Here is a 17,677-nt window from a genome sequence, read left to right as displayed (position 1 = left end):
CAGGATTTTTGGTCAGCCTTAGAATAATAAACTCAGGTCAAGAATTCAAATCACAGTCTCCATGACTCTCAACGCTCACCTTAAAGGCATCTAATAAAATATATACTATAATAAATTCCCATGCTCCCACTAATGATAATAATAACTCCTCAAAAGACCATGAGGAAACAGAAGAATTTTGTATTGGACCTGGCCAAAGATAACATCCCCAAACACCATGTAAATTTATTAATAGGGGACTTCAACGCTCAACTAGGCAGAGAAAGAAAATACCGTGACATCATCAGAAAATGGCCAGCACACAAGAAAACAAATAAAAATGGAGAGAGACTAATTGACCTGTGTAGAAACCATAACTTAATCTCAAAATCTACATGTTTTAAGAGGAAACCTCAAAAACTCAAAACATGGAAACACCCTGCCTACACTAAAGGAGAATGGCAACTGGATCACATCTGCATGGACAAATACCACCACAAAGAGATCTATAACATCAAAGTCCTCTCAGGAATAGGCTCAGGTTCAGATCACTATGTAGTTAAAATTAAAATTAAACTCTCTCCCCAGAGGAGACAACAAAAGCAAACACTTAAAAATAAAAGAAAGATCCTACCAGCTATTCAACAACAAAAATTACCAGAAAGCAGCTGAAAAAATAAAAATTACAGATAAACTTGAAGACTTAGTACACAACCTTAAATTGCAGAAGAGCTGGCTCCAATTAAACCACGCAAAAAACACCAATAGTGGAACAGTGAATGTGATGAAACAGTGGAGAAAAGACATCACGCATTGCTATTACATCAGTCCCAAAAAACGGAAATATCCTATCAAAATCTAGTAAAACAGAGAAAAGAAACTACCCAAGTCTTAACCCTCTCCCGCCCATAGCGTAGTAATGCGTAGCGCGAAAACTTAGGGCCTCCCGCCCATAGCGTAGTAAAGCGTACTTGTACTTCTAGTCGCATGTATGAGCCATCTATTGGCCGATAGACAAATATAACTTACTGTTACTAGCATGTGCACTTCCTAGAGACCAGAGATATTAGTTTTCTTCTTTTAAAACCTTAGCAGGCGTATTAGAACACAAAATATGGAAGGCAATGACTTATTGTAAACAAACATTTCGACACTTAATTCACGTGAAAATATTTTATGTGATAACGACATTGAACGTTTGGTGAACGATAATTCTGACCGTGAAACTGTTAGTAGTGGCTTAAGTGAACTCAGTGAAGTGGAAAGTGAAAATGAAAGTGACGATATTTCAGGAAATGACGACGTAGATTGTAGGCCTAACTTTCAGTGGACAAATACATTGCCTTACGTCGAACCGGCAGACTTTACTGAAGAGGTAGGACCTTGCCATTCTCATCCTGTGGGTAGTACAGCATTAGAGTATTTCTCCCTTAAATTTGATGAAAACATTTTTGATTTAATTCCCCAGAAAACGAATGAGCATGCTGCTTACATGTCTGCATTATCATAATGATGGCTGAAAAGAATTGCTTTAATTCTGGGGAAAACATGCATTTTAATATGGGCGGGAAAGGGTTAAGAAGAATAAAAGGACAACATCATCAGGACACACTGCAGTTAATTGAAGAACAGTTCAATAAAACTCAATCAAGGGACTACTACAAAACCTTCAGAAAACAGCTCCAAAAACATTAACCCCTGACCCTACTGATGAAGGATGAAAATGGTAAGCTGGCTCATAACAATAAAGACAATGAAGAAATACTGGCTAAATATTTCAACAAGCTTTTATATTGTGAGGAACCTAAAGAACTACTTCATTTGGACACTAACACCCCGATAAAAATACCAGAGAACATCAGTCCCATCACAATAAAGGAAGTCTACCAAACTGTGAATAAATTAAAAAACTACAAAGCATTAGGAGAAGATCAGACCTTTGTGGAAATCTGGAATTATGCAGAAAGATCAGCAAACGTTGCCCTCCATCAACAACTTGTCTCTATCTGGATTAAAGAACAACTACCAGAACACTAGACAACAGCCCTCATTTGCCCACTGCACAAAAAAGGAGACAAAATTGACCCTAATAACTACAGGGGAATCTCGTTCCTAGACATAACATACAAAATATTTTCAATAATCATCCTTAATAGGATAAGTTTACAACTTGAGAAAGAACTAGGAGAATATCAAGGAGGTCTCAGACCCTGGAGGAGCTGTTCTGACCAGATCATGATTCTTAAGTTGATAATGGAGTATAAAAGGAAAAGAACAGAAATAAGGTGATAACATTTATAGATTTCAAGAAAGCTTATGATTGCATCCATAGAGAATCTCTGTTTAAAATTTTAAGACGCCTTGGACTACACCCCAAATTAATAAACATGATAAAATTGACATTCACTAATACCAAATCAAAAAATCAAATGTGAAATTTAGGGGTGAAAACATCAGAGACATTTGAAATTAAAACTGGACTACGGCAGGGAGATGGTCTCACCACTATTATTTAATTGTGCTCTAGAAATGGTAATGAGGGAATGGTTTAGAAAATGTCCCCCCAAAATAAAGATTGGCCAAAAAATCAAAACAAATTGCCTGGGTTTTGCTGACGATTTAGCATTACTAGCAGTGGACATAAAAGAAGCAAAAACCCAGATATCAGAACTTCAAAACATTGCAAATAAAATTGGCCTCAAAATATCATTTGAAAAAACAGAAATTATGCCCCAAAAACCAACACAACTAAAAGAAGTTACTATAAATGGTAATAAAATCAAAATAGTTACTCAATTTAAACATAGTGGAGAAATAATACGTTAATAACACATAACCTAAATGAAAAATCTCAATCTAAACAAGAACAAATAGATTAGCTAAAGCACAAAAATTAACATGGGATATCTACAAAAAGAAATGTCTATCAATAAATGCAAAAATAAAACACTACAACACAGTGCACCTGAATAAACAATCAAAGACTGACAGACTTCAGAAAATTAAAAGGAGGATTGGAAGAACGTGCATCAACAAAAAATACCGGAAAGATGGACAGTTACAAGTAATAATAATTGTATTGAATAGGTGGACACACTAATTTTATTCAAGAAAGAATTTTACTTATTCAAGAAAGATGGACAGTGGCAGATAATACCTAACAAAGTAGTGTACAAAGAGCTACAACCCGTTACAGATACTATGCGTAAGAGGAGACTGGGATTCTTTAGACATATCGTAAGTATGCAGGGTTCAAGACTTCTGAAACAACTAGTACAACATAATCTTGTCTCAAAAAAAAAAAAAAAAAAACCATACCGGGCGAGTTGGCCGTGCACGTAGAGGCGCGCGGCTGTGAGCTTGCATCCGGGAGATCGTGGGTTCGAGCCCCACTGTCGGCAGCCCTGAAGATGGTTTTCCGTGGTTTCCCATTTTCACACCAGGCAAATGCTGGGGCTGTACCTTAATTAAGGCCACAGCCACTTCCTTCCAACTCCTAGGCCTTTCCCATCCCATCGTCGCCACAAGACCTATATGTGTCGGTGCGACGTAAAGAGAGAGAGAAAAAAAAACAAAAAAAAAACAAAACCATAACAGGATGTAAATGGATCGGAGAAGTAAGAGAGGATCTAAAGGAAATAGGCAAATAGGCCTTACAACAGAAGACACCACAAATAAATTGAATACATAACTCAAGAATACAAACCTCCGCTTTACCCTTACACGAAACAAACCAACAACACGCATATTTTCAACTGAGGAAAGGGTACGAAGATTGGAGCGTCTGAAGAAGTACTGGGAGGACTGCAAATCCTGAACAACTCCTTCAAAGAGACCTGAACAATGGACTGACTAAAGTGATCCTATGTGATCATAAAATAAGAAGACGATGATGAAGAAGAAGAAGAAGAAGACAGTATGGCATTATTGTATCTGAGGTTAATTAGCCATTTGAGATGTTTCGGTGCAGTAATTGGGAAACAGCCAAGCAAGTTGGTCTTGCCGTTACGGTCGTGTAGCTGTGAGCTTGCATTCAGGAGATAACGGGTTCGAATTCCACCATCAGCAACTTGAAGATGGTTTTCCATGGTTTCCTACTTTCACACCAGACAAATGCTGGGGCTGTACCACGGCTGCTACCTTCCCAATTCTGGCACTTTCCCAGCCTTCCACCGGCAAAAACCTTTGACGTGTTAGTGTGATGTTAAACAAGTAGCAAAAAAGTAAAATATAAAATAATTGGGAAATGTTACTGATTTTGACAATCACAACATCAATATTGTAGTTTCCACCTGTGGACCTAAATAACCAGAAAAAACTGTCTTAAATTTTACTGCTGTGTCTGTCATGCCACACATTTTTGTGGAAATTATAGCTTGTCTAAAACAGTTAGTCTCACTTTTAACTCGGGTCATAATGCCTCTGTCTCCTGAAAATGGAGCAAAGGCCGTGGCATTAGTGAGAATGTGCACAGACTTTATGGACACATTTTGTTTGAATGTGTACAGAACTGTTGAAAGGTACGGAGAGGACAGTATCTGCAACAGGTTCTTGTCGTAGAAGCACTACTGAGCTGATGATCGCTTTATCATTGTGAGAGTTCTTCACGATTGGCACCCTACAGCGGTGGAGGCCAGAAATCCTTTGCTGCAAGTATGGCACACGAACATCAGCAGGACAGCAAGAAGATATTATAAAGCAGATTTACAGTCCAAAAGGACTGCCACAAGACTTCTGCTGACGCGCGAGTACAGTACCTCTTAAATGCCATTTGCCGAGGCTCACCGAAACTGGACTATGGAGTAGTAGACCTCGGTGCTGTTTACAGACTAATTTAGTTTCTCTTTGAGGGCACTGGATGGAAGTAAGAGAGTTTAGAGAAGGCTGGAGAATATTATTAATCGTGCATTTTCTGTGAAAGGACACCGTTCCCTGGAGTCTCTGTCATGGCTGGGCTGGGATTACTATTGATGCATGCACGAAGCTTGTTTTCATAGAGAATGGGACTCTGACAGCTCACTGATACATTGAGGAGATTTTAGTCGATCACGTGGTGCCATTTGCACCTGTCATCAGCGAGAACTTTATCGAGATGAATGACAACACTCTCGCCCTCACGGTGCTGTGTGTGTATGTGAGTACCTGGATGATACCAGGATTGAGCACATGTAGTCCCAACCTCAACCCAATAGAGCATGACTGAGATATGTTTGGGAGACTTGCTAGAAGTCGTTCTTCTAACACACTGTTTCAACTTCAAGCTGCACTTCAAGCAGAATGAGAGCGCATACCACAATAGAACATTGGAGATTGCATTCCGAGCATGCATAATTAAATCACAGCTGTAACTGTGGCTAGAGGTGGTAATGCCTATTATTGATGCAATGGAAATGTGTTGCAAACAAGTGGACAAATGGAGTACCATACAACAGTGCAGAGTTCCAGATCTTGACATTTCCACATTTGTGTTGATGCACCGTTGTGATTGTCAAGTTCAGTAATATTTCTCAGTTATTGTGCTGATCCTTTTCAAATGGACTAATTAATTTAAGATACTTTGATGCAATATTTGAATTTTACAAGGTTTCAAATGGACTGACATTAAATTATGTCTGAAGTATGTAATATTTTGCTGTTTTTGCCAGTCCACGAACCTACTACGCTGGCGTAGCAGGAGGGAGAGGTGATACTCCCACGTGGTGCGTACAAGGTGGCATTAATAGTGGGCTCCTATCCGGCGCACCGGCAGACTTGAGCAAACTAAAATAGCTCTTGCGGTCCAAATACACAACCCTCTGTAGGTAGGGGATGCAGACGAAGAATACACCCACAGTATCTCCTGCCTGTCGTAAGAGGTGACTAAAAGGGGTGACCAAGGGATGATTGAATTAGAACCACGAGACTACTCATAATTAGTACCACGACGCAAGGAACACCATGGGTCACCTTTACTTGCGAGTAGTACCACTATGTTAGGTACACAATAGTTTTGTGATTAGTAGCAACAGAGGGTTCAGTGCCCGTGATAAGTACCACTATGTGTGGAACACCACAGGCTTACGTTGCCTTCCCCCCTGTGGGTGGGGGCAGTAAAATAACACTCACGGTATTCCCTGCCTGTCGTAAGAGGCGACTAAAAGGGGCCCCAGGGACTCTGAACTTTGAAGCATGGGTTGGCGACCACGGGCCCTCAGCTAAGTCCTGGCATTGCTTCCACTTACTTGTAACAGGCTCCTCACTTTCTTCTGTCCTATCTTACCTCTCTTGGTCAACTCTTGTGTTCTTTTCTGACCCCGACGCTATTAGGTTTGAGAGGGCTAGGGAGTCGTTCATTTTCACGCCCTTCGTGGCCCTTGCCTTCCTTTGGCCGATATCTTCTTTTTTCGAAATGTTGGTACCCCTTCCATATATTTGCTCTGATTAGTGTTATATAGAGGATGGTTGCCTAGTTGTACTTCCTCTTAAAACAATAATCACCACCACCACTTACGTTGCCTATGATTAGTCCCATTGTGAGAAACACCATGGGTCTGGGCATTGCCTGCGATTAGAACTACTATATGAGTGACGCCGTGAGTCTGCATTGCCTGTGATTAGTACCCACTATGTGAGGAATACCACGGGAATACCAGTGCCCATGATTAGTACATCTATGTGAGGAACACCATGGGTTTGCGTTGCTTATGAGTGGTGCTGTAATGTGAGAGAAACCATAGGTCTGCATTACCTATACATATTACATTACCTGCGAGTGGTACCACAATGTGTGGAGCACTGTAAGTCTACATTACTCATGATTAGTACCGCTACATGAGAAATACCATAGTTCTTACTTTTCTAGCAATAAGTACCATTATGAGGGGCCATTGGGCTGGATTTTCGACCCATTTAGACAACAAGCATCATCAGTTCAGGATTGTGCTTTGGAAGCAGCCCCTTGGTCAGTATATACTATTGTATTAACAGTTTCAGGGAAGGTGGGGCATTGCGGGTCGACTACTGTGATTGTTTTAAATTCATAATCATTTTTCATCTCTTTTTTTAAATTCTTGTCAGTCGATTAGTTTTGGAATTATTTTTAACTTTCAGTATTGCAAGTTGGATGTGCTGATTATTTTAAATTCATATTCATCTACTCATTCTTCATCACATTTTGAATTATGGTCATTGGACGAGTTTTGGACTTTTAAATTGTCATTACATGTCGTACCATTAGGGGCCAATGACCTAGATGTTAGGCCCCTCTAAACAAGCATCATCATCATCATCATCATCATTTTTGCCAGTCAGTATATAACTTCTTCACTAGGTATATAAAAGCAGGCTCATACCAAAGAGATTGTGTTATGTTGAGTAGTCAGTTACAACTTGTGATCTAAGAGTTCAGTGTGTGGAGCTGTCATGTGAGTTGATCGTGGAAGTTATCGGTCTTGTCTGGGTCGAACTAAGTGTACAGCTGTTGTGCATTGTGATAGCTAACAGACCTGTGTTCAAGCCTGATTGCATGGGGCTGCTTTGTGAAGTGCCTGTAGTTTGTGTGCAGTGCAATGAAAAGTGAAATCTGTCAGTCAATGGTATGGAGCATTGCCCTGTCTAAATAAAGACTGCCAGCCAAAGACCCACTATGAGGATAAGAGAGTTGTAAATAACTACTAATTAGTGAATTGTTGTCATTCATGGTGTGTTCACTGATTGGGTCATCCTTGATAAAATTAATTCAATGAAACACGTCATTGTTTTATTCGTAACATTATGAATATATTTTATTGGATGACACAATTTCGTAGAATGGTTACAGTGATTTTCTTCATTATAATATATACCAGGATGTTTATACATTTAAGAATATTGGTTATGGCTAATAAGTATAAAGTCTCTATTATTTATAAACAAGAATAAATTGGAAAGGTAGTCATCCTTGAGTCTAGAATGTAAAGACTCTGTCCATTCAGAGTGCTTGGAACAAGTATTTGGGATCACGTTCCAAGAATGTCTTGCATTTCAGTTAGTTTCCCCTATAAAATTATCAGTAATTTCTAGTACTGTGGATATCCTTAGAAGAATGTAAGTTATTCAAATCTGAGGTGGACTGTTACTTTGAAGTAAGATTTATGTTGAGAATTGAGATGAAACTAACACGTTTTTTAAAAAGATGGATTTTGAGACTTGCCAATCCTTTTGTTTTGCTTCTCATCACCTTCCACTATTAAATGCATTTTTTATTTGTTATTTTGTACTGTGTTATTCCTATGGTTTATTTCAGATCCATTTGGTAGCACAAAGAGCAACCCATCAGCGGCAGATCCCTTTTCTTCTAACGACCCATTTGGTGCGGCATTTTCACCTAAGCCAGCTGTAAGTGATCGGTTATCTCTTTTTAAGTATATTTTGTGTCTCAGAAGATATTTTCCACTACCAAGATCTTGCCACATGTTTGATCCAAACAGTTGATGTGTGGCTTATGAAATGAAATATATCCCTTCAATTTTTTGGTGTAGATAAATGGAAGAGGTTCATATATAATATGAATAGGGTATTAAAATGGAAATAGAGTATGACAAAAGTATTAGCAGTTTGCCATGACAACCAACCCCTAAATGTGGCCAGTTACATTTGGCTGACCACAGAGGTGTGCAAGCAAGAGATGAGAAGCGAGGGAAAGCTTAAGAACATGATATTCTCCTAAAATATGTGGCAAGGGATTACCAGATTTCACCAGTAGTGTTCATTGTACAATACTTTCTTTACGGTGCAGGGTACTTAGTGTTGTTATTTGTGTGTCCATGTGTATAATAGTCTATTCCTTTCCAGTAGTTATTGTTATTCAAAAACAGATTCTCTACAGATGTCAACTTGTATATAATAATTGGTAGTTATACTTGTACAGTTAAGTTTACAATAGTTTGTATATATGCCTATCTCTTAATATTAATTCAATGGCGAAGAATGAAGAGAGAAAACCTTTCGGCATGCCTATAAAGGAACAAACTCAGGACACTATTTGTTCTGTACCAGAGTACTTTGAATGGGAGAAATATAATAAGGATCCTCATTTCTGTAAATAAACTGCTAGATAGAATTGCAGAGTATGCAAGAACACTATAGTTAAAATAGGAAAAGACAGGTATGGTTTAGAATTAATCCAGGCAGGAACATCAGGTTTAAGAACGCATGGAAAGAAACTCGGAATAGACACAAGGGCTACAAGCCCTGACTCCTTCCAACAGGATGCTTGCAATAACACAAATAAGCATATTATGAAAGAATACCCAACCACCGCCAAACTACACAGTTCTCTTGGAGAAGCTCAGTTATTTCAAGACTGAAATATTTTGCTTAGGAGTGTCATAAAAACTTAGGGTTTGTTATAAGAAAATAAATAGTAGGAAACTTCTGATGTAGAAACTGGACATTTCTGGTTGGCAATGCAGGTTTCTGAGGGAGCTAATAAAGCGTGATTTTGAAGAGATTGAAACTTGGGACATCGCTAACTATTCCATTATTAAAGGCTTGGTAGATAACATGGTCAAGGGAACATCGAAGATTCCGCTGGTTAATGGTGGCAGACTTATTCTTTTATGCACAAGGACATCCAAGGACTTCGTACTGAACTGCTGTTTCCCCTGTAAATCTATGATAAACCAGTGATTATCATGAGGAGATGAACCACAAAAGGTTTTTCAAATGGTTTGCAGAGTCCCTTATAAATAATTTACAGAAACCATTCGTGATTGTTATAGACAATGCAAAATATCACTCGCCGAGCAAGTTGGTTGTGCAGTTAGGAGCGAGCAGCTGTGAGCTTGCATTCGGAAGAGGCAGCCCTGAAGATGATTATCCATGGTTTCCCATTTTCACACCAGCAAAATGCTGGGGCTGTACCTTAATTTAGGTTACGGCCGCTTCCTTCTCGCTCCTAGCCCTTTCCTGTACCATCATTGCCATAAGACCTATCTGTATCAGTCATCACTACCATCATCATCATCAATGCCCTACTCCAGTCACCCGGGTGTGGTTAACAAGCCTCCTCCACTCCTTTCTGTCCTTCCACTTTTCCTGCTCCATTACTTCTGCCACATCCAATCCAGATTCTCTAATGTCCTTCCAAATCTGATCCATCCACCTTCTTCTCAGTCTTCCAACTGGTCTCTTTCCCTTAACTTCCCTTTCCAATTCTTTTCTTACCACCCGTTCATTTCCTATTCTTTTTACATGTCCGAACCATCTCAGTCTTGCCTTCTGCATCTTCTGTACTAACGGTTCTATATTTAGCTCTCCTCTGTTTTTAATATTTTTCCTACTTCCAGACAGATTACAGTCGAGGAGTTTTTATTATAATAGCAGGCAACTTCCCTACTACCAGTCAAAATTGAGTTGTGCAGTTATCATTATAATGACAGGCCCATTTTCCTGCTGCCAGCCAGCTTACTGCCAGTCACACAGAGTTGGTAAGTTTCCATCAAAAAAGCAGGCCACTATGCCTAATGCTAGTCACATTTCAGTTGGGTACATTTGTTTATAATGGCGGACACCCTGGCCTACAGCCAAACACAATCGGCTAGGGGAGTTTTGAACAGAATTGCATTCTCCCTTGCCTTCTGCAAGTTAAATCAAGAAGTGAATTATCCATTACAATGGTAGGCCCTCCTTACTACTGTCAGTTACACAGGGGTTGGAGCAGGACCCCATTCCTACTGCCAGTCAGAGTCGGTGTGGGGAGTACTGATTACAATAGCAGACACGCCATTTCTCGATCGCTACAAATCGACATCAGTGAATATATATACAGCGACACACGAAAGTATATGCATGTTTACAATATTGCAGACCTTCATTTACAGATAAACTGCTGCTAAACGGTATGTCATATCGACAATGGATTATATCATAAGAAGCAATATTTAGCGGCCTAACTGGCTGGTCGTATGATATTTTCTCGCATCTCATCTATTCATTGGCCAGATTGAGTTAGAAACGTTAAATAGGGTGAAATTTGTGTAAGATTATCTTACATTGCAGTAGTATTCAGATAATTATGACATAGCATTTGGCTCACAACTGGGTGGGTCAATATTCGTGTAGAATTTGATGATTATATCTTTCCTGTAAGTGATTGAAAGTATGAATTATGCATGTAAAAAGTCCAAATTTACTTAAAATCGAGAAATAGAGACGAGGAAATGAAAGACTGAAATGGGTATGGAAGGAAAGAAACAAGAAAGGATGTAGAATACCTTCATGGATAGCTTAATAATGTTAGTATTTCGATTTTGGAGAAACTATTTCTTTGTAGGAGAAATATTGCCGTTGTTAATATCTCGATGTTCAGGACCCTGATGAGAAAAGGGATGAATGTGTCTTTGATTATCAGTCTTGAGTACTGGCATGACTTCTCACCAAATTAAACAGAAATATTGTCTCTGAGATTCTAAACAATGTGATTCATTCTGTTGTAGGATGGGCTCTCATCTGATCCATTCGGCTCTTTTGGTACCAACACAACTGGTAAGTCCTTAAATATTCAGGTATATTGGTAGTGAACAAGTATAAGGTTGAAGTACTGTGCTGTGTATCTTTATACACTCACTAGCAAAAAAAAGCAAGTGTAATGGACTGGTATAAGTTGGAAACAATTCTCTAACCCATGGGTAAATAATGAAAATAATAAGCTTGATTATTATTGTTGTTGTTGTTATTATTATTATTATTATTATTATTATTATTATTATTATTATTATTATTATTATTATTATTATTATTATTATTATTATTATTATTATTGTAGCACCTGTTTGGACACATACACATAAAGTAATAATAATAATAAAATAGGAATGAGAAATATTAGAAACAAAACCATGTAGCAGCTGTTCGAGGAGCGCATGCACCAACTAATAATAATAATAATAATAATAATAAAATAAATAGGGGAAATTGAAAAATGTAGTGGCAGCTTCACATCTAGGTTGGTAAATGAGGCGGTTAACTTACAAAACACGCAAATCAAACCATTTGATGTAGATGTTGATTCCCATAGGGAACCTAAAATATTTGTCCTGAATGAGTAAATTTATAATACCAATATAATGGTCCGTTATTGGACATTATAAATTTTCCAGCTAACTCATTCTTGGTTGCCTGCGTTTCGCCCTCGTGTGCTAAGTTAGGCTCGTCAGTTGGGACTTAGCACACCACCCAAGACGCAAGGCTAGTGCATACCATGGAGGCCACTGCATAGGCTACGGAAAGGAGGTGGAAGGTGGTAGGAGGTAGGAGCCCTGTTGAGGTCCGTGGGAAAGTATGACGTTGTGGGGAAGAAAAGGTTCACAATAATCACTCTCAGACTAATAATATTATTAACAAAATGAAAAGATACAATTTCAAATAAAACAAACAAATAAATGGCAGAGTAGCTGATAATAAACACACTGACTCAAAGAAGATTTAGATAGACTTACAAAACAAAACCGGCAATCGAATCAAGGTCTTCGGACATGAAACGAGCTTTGACAAAGAAGTTCACATTTAACTTTAGTTCACAGAATGAAAGGTATCCTCGAAAGATTCCAAAATGAATTAATGTGAACTACAATACGCTATTCAAAAAAGGAGTGTTACATTTACTTTTAATTACAAAATACTGAGCCTAAAAAAGAAGGTTTGCCTCCAAAAACAACACGTTGCGGACAAGCTTAACAGCTAAGTCTTACTGATGCTCAATTTTGGTAAATGTGGAAATCTAGAGGAAACTCTGGCACACAAAATAAAATTCTACATAATCACGGAAGTTACGTTAAATGGGAAAAGTCCAAAACACAAGAATGAGTTTAAATTTATTATAAGGCAATAACATAGCGCTTGCCGTGAGAGGCTGGAGTTCCCGGAGGGGGAACAGACCACGAGTGCGTCCGCTCGCTAGATCGGTCGGATGGAAAAGACACGGACAAAACACAGCTCTGATGAGGAGCCCGAAACAGGAAATCGTACGATTACAAGTAGCCAATGAAAACACAGAATTTCCCAAGATTTACATATTCACCAATGGGAAAGGTCGTTATTCTGACCGATAAAAGTTCATTTCCTTATATGGGCAAGTTCAAGAGAATTGGATTTACGAAATAGCAATTTCACAATAGAACATTTCACACATGCCTCAAAAATAAAGACCCTTTAACATTTTTCAAACACATTTCAAAATTACAGTTCTTGATGTACAGAATATAAAATGATAATCCAATTTAGTTCAATAATTCTTCTTCATACCCATGAATTACAATAATTTAAAAAAAAAAAACTTTTAATATAAGCTCTTCAGTCTTTTAATGTTCCCTTTTGTTTTTGCAAACAGCAGTTTTACACAAAATTTTAAAATGATGACAAGGCCAAAATTAAATAACGACAATAATTTGTGTGGCTTCATTGATCTCTGCACACAGCTGTTTAATATTGGTCACAATTATTATTATTATTATTATTATTATTATTATTATTATTATTATTATTATTATTATTATTATTATTATTATTATTATTATTATTTACATAGTTATGTACGGACTTTAATTGATATAAAAACATGTGAGATTGTCACAACACGTCTGCTGTATGTATATTAATAAGTGTTTATTTAATGTAAGAACACATAATTAATAGTATATAATATATTATTAGCTATATATATATATGGTGTATAAATCCTGTGTAATGTTGTGCAATACACGGTAATTGTCCAGAACAATGCATCTTGTCACTAGAATTGCATAGAAAATTCCTTTCATTGTAAATAGGCTATTGGAGACTCTAGAAATTACAAGAAAACATGTATCATACTCTTCTAGAAGCCTGGCCAGACAATGTATATAAAGAGGCAGTCTTGGCAGTTGAGTTGTTTAGCGAGAGTTGTGAGTGCAAGTCATTAATTGAGTATATGAATTCATATTGTGATTTTGTTGTGTTGGTAGTACTTTGACATGCTATTGTGGCAGTCTTCTTCTTATTCCTCTTCATAGCAGTGTTTTGTTCAAGAGGGCAGTTATTAGAGAGAGAGAGAGAGAGTGTTTATATTTTGTAAATAAAACAGTGTACACAATTGACAGCATCTCCTGTGTGCATCTTTGTGGTTACAACAGTGTTTCAGACAAAATTTTATGTTTGTCCATTTGAAACCTTGTATAAATTAAATGTTATGACATTACAAATACATGACAATGTATCGTAAGTTAATTAGTCCATTTCAGAAGTTTCAGTGCAGTAATTGATAAACATTACTGACCGTGACAATCACAACACCAATATTGCCATTTCCTGCCTTTTGACAAGAATAACCACAAACAGCTGTCTTAAGGTTTATTGCTGTGAATTTTCGCACTGCTTATTCTGGTGAACATTACGAATTAGTCTTATTTCTAAGTCAGGTCATAATGACTCTCTCACCTGGAAACGCAGAAAGAGCCATTGGATTAGTGAAGGATGGGCGCAGTATACACTATGTAGCAGATGCTATAGGCACGTTTTGTTCTGGCATGTACAGAACTGTCAAAAGGTTCAGAGAGGACAATATCTACACCAGTAGGCATGGTTCTGTTCTTAGGAAAAGCACTACGGGCGATGATCGATTTCTTGTAGTGCAAGTTCTTCATGATCGACACACAACGGCTATGGAGACCAGAAATTGTTTGCACCAATTGGGGGGCACGAACATCAGCGAAAGGACAGTAAATAGGAGGTTGTATGAAGTGGATTTAAAGTCCAAGAGGCCCACCACAGGACCTCTGCATACAAGTGAACACAGTGCTTCTCGGATGCAATTTCCCAAGCCTATCAAAACTGAACTGTGGAGCAGTGGACCTCAGTACTGTGTATGGATTAATCCAGATTCTATTTGAGGGCACCGGTTGGAAGGGAGAGACTGTATGGAGAAGGTCCGTGGATTGTTATTCACCCTGTACTTTCTCTACAAGGACTCCGATCAATGGAGGCTCTGTGATGGTCTGGTTTGGGAACCTGGGATTACCACTGATGTGCGCATGGAGCTCGTGTTCATCGAGACTGGAGGTCTGACAGGTCACCAATACATCGAGGAAATTTTAGTGGATTGCGTAGTGCCTTTTGTGCTGTGATCGGCGAGAACTTTATTCTGATGCATGACAATTCTCACCCAAACGTTGCCGTTTTTTTACTTAAGTACTTGAAGTATAAATTGAGCGTATGGTGTGGCCTGCTCGACCTAAACGCGATAGAGCATGTCTGGGATATGCTTGGGAGACATTCTAGGAATCGTTCCCCTAACACAATGGCTCAACTTCAGGCTGCGCTCTAGGCAGAATGTGAGCTCATACACAAGAGAACATTTGAGATTGCATCCTGAGCAAGTGTAATCGAATCACAGCTGTAACTGCGGCTCGAGGTGATAATACCCATTGTTGAGGGAAAGGAAATGTGTTGAAAACAGGTGGACAAATGGACTACATATGAAACTGTAGGGCTCTAGATTTCAACATTTCCAAGTTCATGTTGGACTGTTGTGATTGTCACGATCAATAATATCACTTATTGTGTTGAAACTTCTCAAATGGGCTTATGATACATTGCCATATTGTTGTAATGTCATATTCTTTGAATTTATCCTGAACTTTTGTCTCATTGCGGACCAGCCACAATAAAATGGTTAACCAACTTCTTCATTAATATTCTGCAAACTGGAAACATCCCACCTCTGATGGAGAAAACAAAGATAATAGCCATACTGAAACCAAATAAAGATCCATCTAAAGTGGAAAGCTACCGTCCAATAGCACTTCTAAGTGTTACATATAAACTCCTTGAGCGACTGATCTACAATAGAATTTATGAAACAATCAACAGCTACATTCCTATAGAGCAAGCAGGATTTAGACCTGCAAGAAGTTGTAATGATCAAGTACTGTCTCTCACCACCTATATCGAAAATTGATATGAGAGGAAATCAGTAAGCGTGGCTGCCTTTTTGGATCTATCAGCTGCCTATGATACTGTCTGGCGAGAAGGACTCCTAAAATTTTTGAGTGTGATCCCATGTAGTAAACTTACGGCCTTACTTAGCAATATGCTCAGTAATAGGTACTTCCAGATCTACCCTGATAATGACAGAAGTAGAGTGTTTAAATTAAACGATGGTTTACCTCAAGGATCAGTCCTCGCCCCCCTTCTTTTCAGTTTGTACATATACGACCTCCCAGACACATCATCAAGAAAATTCACTTATGCTGATGACATTTGTTTGGTGACTCAGTGCTTCAACTTTTATGATGCTGAAACTACTTTAGCCACTGATCTGGAAGCCTTGGATGTATACTTCAAGAAATGGTGCCTTCACCTAAATCCTCAAAAAACAGTTATATCTACATTCCACTTACGCAACAGACAGTCCAATTACAAACCAACAATAAAATTCCGAAGTCAAATATTGCCGTTCTGCAGTACACCAAAATATTTGGAATAACACTTGATAGAACTTTGACTTTCAAGCAACATCTCTCAAATGTAGCTGCTAAAGAAAAAACTAGAAATAATATTCTTCAGAAACTTGCTGGTACATCATGGGGAGCCAATACTCATGTTCTAAGATCAACAGCATTAGCCTTATCATATTCTGTTGCTGAATACTGCTGCCCCTCTTGGATCAATAGTGTTCACACAAAGAAGATCGATGTATAACTCAATCAGGCAATGCGCATAATCACGGGTTGCATTCGGAGCACGAACAAACTATGGCTTCCTGTTCTCAGCAATATTCCACCTCCAGCCCTAAGATGATCAGAAGCTCTCCTAAAGGTTTGGAAGAACATTCAGCAGAACCCCCAACTATCCATCCATCAAGATATTACGCACACTGAACATCGACTGAAATCAAGGAAACCACCCTGGCGTACAGCAATGGATCTTGAACGAAGCTCTTTTCATGTTAACAGTTCATGGAAAGCCCATGTACCCTATAGGGCACATTAATATTGCAGGATGATACCTACCTGTTCTTCTGTTCTTGCATACGTGCACCAGCTCAGCTACCTTCGGCAGAGAAGGGTCGATAATTTGGGTTCATATGACGAGAGGATCATGGGTGACTTAATACTACATTAAACTACGAAATGAGGAACACAAACGCACCTACTGACATTTTGAGCACAAGTTGTGTATTCTTAACTCAACATTTCTTTTCCTTTATATTACAATTTATTGCACCAATCGTGCTAAAATGGATGCCCAACAGGCTCATATCATGAATAAGATAAACCTCAAACAAAGAAAATTATTCGCTATCTGGTTGGTTTGTCGTGTGGAGACTATATAAGTGAACTCAAGAAACAAATGTGCTCTTATACGGAACAGCCGCGCTGTACCTGCACATGAAGTATATGATGCTAGGGTGAGAACTTGTCATGCAGAAATAACGCCACTAAAGGATCCCCACATATATTTGGGAAAATGCCCACACAAGATAATAAGTTTGAACCTACGACTACAGACATAATCTTTCTAATCTCGCATGAAATATCACTCCTTTGTGGATATGAACCAAGGTCCATTCAAACAAACATTATATTTACAAAATTTACGGCTTAAACAAGTTTTCTTAGTGCCTCGTTTCATCTACCGCCCTACCATTATAAACAAAGTTAAATAAAGTATGAGAGAAAGAGGGAATGAATGAATGTACCCT

At 38.4% G+C, this 17,677-nt stretch overlaps 1 protein-coding gene across 2 annotated transcripts in view; it reads left to right on the top strand.

The window, feature by feature from the left end:
• Positions 1-17,677, top strand: part of Eps-15 (Epidermal growth factor receptor pathway substrate clone 15) — a 555,588-nt gene that overhangs the window by 433,837 nt on the left and 104,074 nt on the right. For both annotated transcript variants that reach the window (XM_067145864.2, XM_067145865.2), the window contains exons 15-16: positions 8,243-8,334; positions 11,436-11,484. In XM_067145864.2, coding sequence (XP_067001965.2) covers positions 8,243-8,334; positions 11,436-11,484 — 141 coding nt within the window. The remainder of the gene's footprint in view (positions 1-8,242; positions 8,335-11,435; positions 11,485-17,677) is intronic.

This window comes from Anabrus simplex, chromosome 4 (assembly GCF_040414725.1).
Source record: "Anabrus simplex isolate iqAnaSimp1 chromosome 4, ASM4041472v1, whole genome shotgun sequence".
NCBI classification, from domain to species: Eukaryota; Metazoa; Arthropoda; class Insecta; order Orthoptera; family Tettigoniidae; genus Anabrus; species Anabrus simplex.
This window is presented reverse-complemented; position numbering and strand designations above follow the sequence as displayed.